The 7,994-nt window shown below is 45.8% G+C and overlaps 1 protein-coding gene across 2 annotated transcripts; it reads left to right on the top strand.

The window, feature by feature from the left end:
- Positions 1-356: 356 nt before the first annotated feature.
- Positions 357-6,296, top strand: LOC114783787 (metalloreductase STEAP4-like). Of its 2 annotated transcripts, XM_028969276.1 has the most exons (6): positions 357-617; positions 704-963; positions 1,118-1,577; positions 2,932-3,459; positions 4,278-4,442; positions 4,932-6,296. In XM_028969276.1, exons 3-6 carry the CDS (start codon positions 1,125-1,127, stop codon positions 5,205-5,207), a joined length of 1,422 nt encoding a protein of 473 aa, XP_028825109.1. In that variant the 5' UTR covers positions 357-617; positions 704-963; positions 1,118-1,124; the 3' UTR covers positions 5,208-6,296. The 2 variants fall into 2 exon arrangements, with proteins under 2 accessions (XP_028825109.1, XP_028825108.1); XM_028969275.1 differs by having other exon boundaries at positions 357-963.
- The last annotated feature ends 1,698 nt before the right edge of the window (positions 6,297-7,994 follow it).

The raw sequence follows: 7,994 nt of genomic DNA, 5'->3' as shown, positions 1-7,994 counted from the left end.
CTTCCCTGTTTCAGATTTCCCTGGATTCCGTTCAATCACAGACAGGAAAACGATGATGCCGGGAATGGCAAACAAGTAGCTGGAATACACACACACACGCACACATGCACGCACGCACGCACACACACACACACACACGCACACACACGCACACACACACACACAAATGTAAGACAGGAATTAAAGGTTTATGTTTGCATTTAATTGTGTATCACATTTTACACACTTATTACTGTAAATTGTCTCTACGAGTGTGTGTACGAGTAACTGATTTCTGAGACTGGGAGTTCTCAGATCGGCGTGGCTGTAAGATGTAAGCGGCTTTAACAATGAGAGATTAAACTTGGCAGAAGCAACACAGTTCAGATCTCAGGTAGGGAGGTACGTGGGTAGGTAGCTTCTGGATGGGGTTAGAATTTGATGTTTTTGACACATGCCGTTTCATTATTTTCTGTGTATGGCTGTGTGGGTGACGTTCTATGATTAACAGAAAGGACAAAGAGTGACATCTTCAGTGTTATAAGCTGTAAATGACCACGTCTCCAGCCCTCGGTGACCACATGTCTGATCTTCAAGGCTTGAAAACAGGAACCGACATGATCTGGCCTGCTACCTGGGTGTGTGGTTTGGGAACAACAATGGCCTCATGAGTCACATGGTTTCAGTTTTTCGGTCGTAAAAACAGACGCGTGTGTGTCTGCAGCAGAACCAGTTACTCTTCAGCCAGAGTTCCAGCCGAGTTTCCACCGTTGCGTAATAACCCGTGGATCTTCCATACAAGAACGCACACACACACACACACACACAAACTTCCTCTGACGAAATCTGTGGCTGACCGGGGGCAGGACGTGGGTGTGCACAAACACTCACACGCGGGACAGAGGGACAAGCGACCGGGAGACGGCGTGAGCAGAGCAGACTGACAGGAGCAGAGATCTTCGCACGCATACGAGCTGCCTGCAAGTAAGTAGGGGGCTTTTTCACACTTCCAAATCCTCACGCACCGCACACCAGCGTCTGTGGGAGGGTGAGGTCTATGTGCGCATTTCAACTCCAAACACACGTGCCCAACACACGGACCTTACGCTTCACGTATTCTCTTATGCACATTCCACAGCGCAGTGATGACGTTCGACTCTGTCGCCATGACGACGCTGGTGCCCAGCGAGTGTAAACAAGAAACGGTGTGTATCTTCGGGACGGGCGACTTTGGCCGCTCTCTGGGTCTCCGTCTCCTCCAGGCGGGGTACAGGGTCATCTTTGGCTCCCGCGACCCCGGCAACACAGCTCTGCTCCCCGAGGGTTCAAGGGTCACGAGTCATGCGGAGGCCATCAAAAGCGCTCGTGTGATTTTTGTGGCCCTGCACCGGGACCACTACCCCACCCTGACCCCGCTGACCCCCGCTCTGGCCGGTAAGGTGCTGGTGGACGTCAGCAACAACCTGAAGAGGGGCGAGTACCCACAATCCAACGCTGAGCACCTGAGCAGGCTGGTCCCGGGCGCCGCTGTGGTCAAAGCCTTCAACACCATCTCAGCCTGGGCCCTGCAGTCTGGGGCGTTGGACGCCAGCCGGCAGGTGAGGGGACAGTCCGCGTCACCCAGTCATTTCCCACAGTCCTCTGTTGTTTAGAAACATCAAAAAAAAAAAAAAATCTAAGTCATTTCTGATGAGTCAAATATACTCAAAAATGCCATTAATGCATGAATGTGGTGTTGGGATCTGTCTGCAGGAATTTCGGTTTTATTACTGTAGGCTCTGGTTATTATGCTGTTGACACTGATCATTTTAGGGGACGGAGCACAGCGAACATTTCTGAGCTTGTTAAAAATTCGTCACAACGCTGTTCAGCCAGAGAACAAAATTCAACAGACACACATGCACAACTGTGGGGGGTGGAGTCTAATACTGAGAGAGGCAGATACTTTCAGATGTGTGTGTGTGTGTGTGTGTGTGTGTGTGTGCTTGACTGATGGCTTTGATTAAATCCCAACAGGATTTTTCTTTTTTTAATCTGATATATCTATCTCTCTCTCTCTCTCTCTCTCACACACACACACACACACACACACACACACACACACACACACATAGGCAGTGGTGGCCTAGCAGGTAAGAAAGTGGGACTCGTAACCTTTGAAGGTTCAAATCCCGAACTGCCAAGGTTGCCACTGAGGTCCCCTTGATGAAGACACCGTCCCCACACACTGCTGTCATGGCTGCCCACTGCTCACCAAGGTAGTGGGTTAAACGCTGAGGACACATTTCGTTGAGTCTTGTGCTTGTGCAATAATTACACACAGAACTGTGTATCACTTTTATTTCACTTCACACAAGGGTATTGCTGCAGTTGATTATGCGATGTGTGTGTGTGTGTGTGTGTGTGTGTGAGAGAGAGAGTCTCACATTTTTGGAATGTGAGCAGGTCGGGTCAGGACTCTACCTCGTGTTTGTTTAATGGTGCAGTTAGTAGCAGCCGTCTCAGCAGGGTTGTGGCGTGACCTGTCTTTTATATTTTATCTGTAGATAAAGAGCTAAGGACGATGAGGAAACACGGCTGAACTAAGTAAAGAAATTACACGATTTCCTCTGTGCCATTTTGAACACACATATCTATGAATGCACATGTTCTGCGAATGAGACCCACTGAAAACCAACTTGGATGAGACATTATGTCATAACCTCAGGAAAGGATCCGAGCCAGACGCAGGTTTAAATCATGCAGACTGAGGAAGTAGCGTGTGCTCTGGGTGACAGAAATAATGACACACCATCAAAAAAATTACTTTCTAGTTAAATAACTTTTTTATTGTTTTATCAATTTTTGCAAATCCTGAGGACACCTGACATCTGTATGAAAATGTTCCCAAATCTGAAAATTTGAGACACAATTCTGAAGTATCTGAAGCAGACCCATCACCCTGTCCTGCAGGTGCTGGTGTGTGGGGACAGCGCTGAGGCCAAACAGGCAGTGATGGACATCGCCCACAGTCTGGGTCTGATGGCTCAGGACCGAGGGTCCCTGCGCTCGGCCGGGGAGCTGGAGGACCTCCCCCTGCAGCTCCTCCCCCTCTGGAGACTCCCCCTTCGCATTGCAGCGGCCCTCCTCGCCTTCTTCTTCATCTATGAGCTGGTCCGCGACGTCGTCTTCGCTCAGGTCACCGAGGGGAAAGACAAGTCGTTCCGTATCATGATCTCACTGGCCAACAAGATCTTCCCTGTCGTCTCCCTCATCATGCTGGCGCTCTGCTACCTGCCGGGCATCATGGCGGCCGCTCTGCAGCTGCATAACGGCACCAAGTACAAGCGCTTCCCTGATTGGCTGGACCGCTGGATGCTGTGCAGGAAGCAGCTGGGATTGGTGGCTCTGGCCTTGGCCTTCTTGCACGTCCTCTACACTTTAGTCATCCCAATTCGATACTTTGTCAGATACAAGATTGCTGCCATCACGATTTCACAGGTATAAACTTGCAAACACACACACACACACACACTCATCGCATCAAGTTCTCGGTTAGAACGTATGTGTGTGTGTCTTGATATTGGCAAGGCATAACGGCAACTCAGAATGAATTGAGACATGTGGAGCAATTTATTCTGCTGTGTGTGTGTGTGTGTAGTTCTCAGCATCTGATTGCCCCCGTTACTGGACAGAATCCAGAGACAATCTGGAGGGAGTGAGAAGCAGACAGGATCAGCAGGATCTGGGACTGATCCAGGAACAGACTGTGACATTTACATCCTCATATTGAAGGATGTGTTTGAAACGTGATTTAAAATTATTCATATGGCAGTTGTACAAAAGAGCTCCAAGATTCCATTACGTTTACAGCATTTATCAGAGGCCCTTATACAGAGCGCTTATCCAGTAGGTTTTCATTATCACTATTTTGTGTTTTTCAAGGATTAAACAGATTTAATTTTCCTAAAATTCCTGCTGCCTGTCTGAGTTGGAATTAAGAATGATTCTCATCAAAATGCTGCCTACTAAATGCATTTGTTCAAATCAATATCGTATACAAGATCATATATAAGAATCAGAACTAAAACCACAAATCATAGTAAAAAGATTCAATTACCATCCAAACAAGATGCTAACTGATTGCCCAAGAAGAAAATCTGTTACCATGGAAATATACAGTTAGAAAGAATGTTCATTATTCATAAAAATGCAAGACTGTGCACATTCATAAAAGTTACAAAGACAGAACTTATGTAAGAAGAACTTACAAATCAAATGAAAAGATTAATATTTCACACAACTGATTTCTGTTCCAGATCAGAGAGAACAAGACCAAACCATTCGACAGCACACTGGCCTGGAGGGCTGACTCCTACTACTCTCTCGGCATTCTGGGATTTGGCCTATATGTGCTGCTGGGTATTACATCACTGCCCTCTGTCAGCAACTCCCTCAACTGGAGGGAGTTTCGCTTTGTTCAGGTATAACACACACACACACACACACACACACACAAATACACACCCAAAACTTAACCCTGTCCCTTAACCTTTACAATTTTAAAAATGATTCACATACTGAAACAAATCTGCATCTTAAAAGTTCAAATATAACCCCAATAAGTGAAATGATTGTCATTGTGAAACACTGCAGCACAGCACACGGTGACACAATGAATTGTGTCCTCTGTATTTAACCATCACCCTTGGTGAGCAGTGGGCAGCCATGACAGGCGTGTGTGTGGGGACGGTGCTTTGCTCAGTGGCGCCATGGCGGTTCGGGATTTGAACCGGCAATCTTCTGATTACGGATCCACTTCCTTACCTGCTAGGCCACCGTTTTTTTTGCCCATATACACATACATGGCAAAATCAAAATCAATTTCCAATTTTCTCATTTTGAAAATGAGGATGCTGATTAGAATAGTTTGTCCTCTAGTTTAACCTTTAACCTCACTCTGTGTCCCCCAGTCTAAGCTTGGTCACATGACTTTGCTGCTGTGCACGGCCCACACCTTCCTGTTTGGCTGGGACAAGTTCCTGTACGCGGCCACATACAAGTGGTGGATGCCTCCAGGCTACATGCTGGCCCTGGTGGTCCCCTGCGTGGTCCTGGTTCCGAAGCTGATCCTGATGACGCCATGCGTGGACCGAGCCGTGACCCGGATACGGCAGGGCTGGGACCGGCCGACTGGGAGTGGAACGCAAAAGAAGAGCAGAAAGAGCCAACAGCCCCTGATGCTGTAGGAAGCCGTCAGGAAGAGTTATACTTCTCATCAGTTTCTCATAATATTCATGCTATGTGCATTTCACTCTATACGTAGCATACATTTAGAAATGCCTCCCCTACCTGAGGTTCAGTGCGGTGATCAGTGATCAGCACTCCAGGACTGATATCAACATCTGGATGGATGATTTCTTATTTTTCTTCCGAGGCGAAACAGTTAATCTCTGATCAAAGTGTTCCTCAGCAACGTCATTCAGCAGACCCGGTCATGTGACCTTGAGGAGGAACACTATTTAAAAAGCTTCAGCATAATATCAGTTATGATATCTCTGTGTGACAACTGGCCTTTCAAGAACACCTTTCTGCTCTGAACCACCTTATTTTGATTAATAATTTTGTTAAATTCATCATTATGAATTAGTTACCATCAGATGTTGTCCTCCCAGCCAATCAGAACACAGAATATAACACTGTGGTGTTATATAGTTTCGAAAGTTCCAGAAGCTTCATAACTGCTGGATATTTTTCCCTGGCTGATCTTAAAATTCTTCCTGGGGTTTTTCCCAGAGTCAACTTTTCCCAAATGTTCTACCTTCTTCTGTGATGGTATTCCCATCTGTTTTTAATTTTGTCTGAGCGCAGTACTGGCAGCACAATCACATTCCAAAAAATGTCCAAATCATTTTGCAGAAAAAAATATTTTCGTTTTAAAAAATGCACCAATCCAGTCCTGCTGAAAAGGATTTCTGTTCTAAGTCACTTTATTGCATAAAGGTTAAGTAAAATAAGCAAATAACGAAATGCCGACTGGTATCCCAGTAACACCTCTTGACATTTGCACAACATTTCAATAACATTTTAATAATCCTGCCTATCGGAATGTGGGCCGTCGTATTCCAGGTTCCTGCTTTCATCAGAGGCCTTGGAGACGTGGTGAGGGACGGTAAAGAGGCGTTGCAATCGTGAAATTCTGTTGGAACTTGATATGCCTGGTGCACAGAACCCATTTTAAATGAAATGCACTCAAATTACAGGAACCACAGACAAGCCCGGTTCACAAAACTGAAACCAGCTGTGGGGGCTGAAAGTAAAAATGTTTTCTAAAGGTCTCATGCTTTAGAAGAATGTTTCATTCCACTTTGGTCTCCACTTGAGAAGTTTTTCCAGCGGCCCCTGGTGGTCCGTTATTGATCCTCCATCTCTTCCTTTCTAAAAGCTCTCTTCCTGGCTGGGTTAACTCATGGGACACACACACACTCACTCTCCGCACATCATCTTAAATGAAGCCGACGTTCCTGACTCAATGCTGGTTATAGAACTCTGCCCATGAGGGTTAGGTCTGCTCAGTTCTATTTATTTTTTTGTCTCACACCCAAAATGTTTAAAAAAAGAAATTTATCACTTTTAGGAGCCACATGTCCAGCCTGCCAGCATTTGACTAATTTGGAGAGTAGGACACATACATGATAGTTATCAAAGACGTCCATTTTTATAGAGAAAACAAAAACTATTATTGATCATTCTGGTTCATCATTTGGTATGAAATTACTCTTTGTTGTCAGGATGACAGTAACAATTTTCTGCTAATAAACAGACGGATGGCTCCAACAGAATGAAAATCAAGTCAAGCTGAACCTGAAATGGTCCAAAAAAAAAACAGAAGGAAATCAGCATCTGTCCGATGACTTTCTCACTTGGATCCATTGCAGTGAATAAACTCCACTTACTACCATTGTGTGCCTGAACAAGACAAGCCAAGAGATTGCAGGTCACTCTGGATAAGGGTATCTGGTAAATGCTGTAAATGTGAAACATCTGATGATGATTTGATACGCTGTGCAGCCTGTATGATAATATGTGTGGCAGTAAATAATTCATTTACGTCACAAACTTACATTATCCAGAGCGCCTTACAATCAGTAGTTACAGGGACAGTCACCCCCTGGGGACACTCGGGGTTAAGTGTCTTGCTCATGGACACATTGATAGTGGGCACAAATCGGAAATGTTTTTTCTTCCTCCTTATTGAATTTTAGCATTGCCTTAATGTGAATGAACCACATTGCCTCTGATGCCCCAAGTCCTCCTGGCACCAGACGTCTCAGTCAGACGGCTGAATACTAAAATTGCCTCGGATACTCAGCAACAGCTCTAAAGTGAGCTAGGAGTTTGTTCTAGTCACTCGTCTGGAGCGAACTCCTGTCTCGGAAGACACTTTCGCATGGAATCTGCATGCTAACAGACTGCCTGGTGCCATGATTGCTTTGATACCGCGCCACGCCACCTGCCCGAACGCAGGGTGAAGACCGACGGCAGGTGTGATCACTAATTCTCACGTTCGCCAGACAAGGACCGAAACGGGACGATCCGCAGCTGGCAGCCCTGAGCGGAGTAATGGGCGTGCAAATGGAAAGATGTGGAAACAGGCGGACGACGACTAGGCCCTACTTTCTTTAGATATCAACAAGCAAGACAACACATTTACATTTACAGCATTTACCAGACGCCCTTATCCAGAGCGACTTACAATCAGTAGTTACAGGGACAGTCTACACGATGGTAGTAAGTGGGGTTTGAACCTGGGTCTTCTGGTTCATAGGCAAGTGTGTTACCCACTAGGCTACTACCACCCTTTATAATACAGAATTTATTATAAAGGTGACCTATGACTTTGATGCAGGTTCATACGATACTGCAGGGGACTTTTTGATTAGTGCTGCTCCAGTGCATGAAGCTACTTCCTGCTTGCATATTCTGAAATGCAGTTATAACGGCTAGAGGCCAGTGAGAACACAGACATTATGGTC

Source organism: Denticeps clupeoides, unplaced genomic scaffold (assembly GCF_900700375.1).
Source record: "Denticeps clupeoides unplaced genomic scaffold, fDenClu1.1, whole genome shotgun sequence".
In the NCBI taxonomy this organism is placed as follows: Eukaryota; Metazoa; Chordata; class Actinopteri; order Clupeiformes; family Denticipitidae; genus Denticeps; species Denticeps clupeoides.
The sequence above is the reverse complement of the archived record's forward strand: the minus strand, read 5'-3'. Positions and strand labels throughout refer to the sequence as shown.

What these genes read in the sequence shown, in the direction of transcription:
- LOC114783787 (XM_028969276.1), top strand. Translation starts at nt 1,125, where the DNA reads ATGACGTTCGACTCTGTCGCCATGACGACGCTGGTGCCCAGCGAGTGT. An exon ending in CTGCCATCACGATTTCACAG is followed by an intron (nt 3,460 to 4,277) that starts GTATAAACTTGC and finishes TTTCTGTTCCAG; the next exon opens with ATCAGAGAGAACAAGACCAA. An exon ending in GGGAGTTTCGCTTTGTTCAG is followed by an intron (nt 4,443 to 4,931) that starts GTATAACACACA and finishes TGTGTCCCCCAG; the next exon opens with TCTAAGCTTGGTCACATGAC.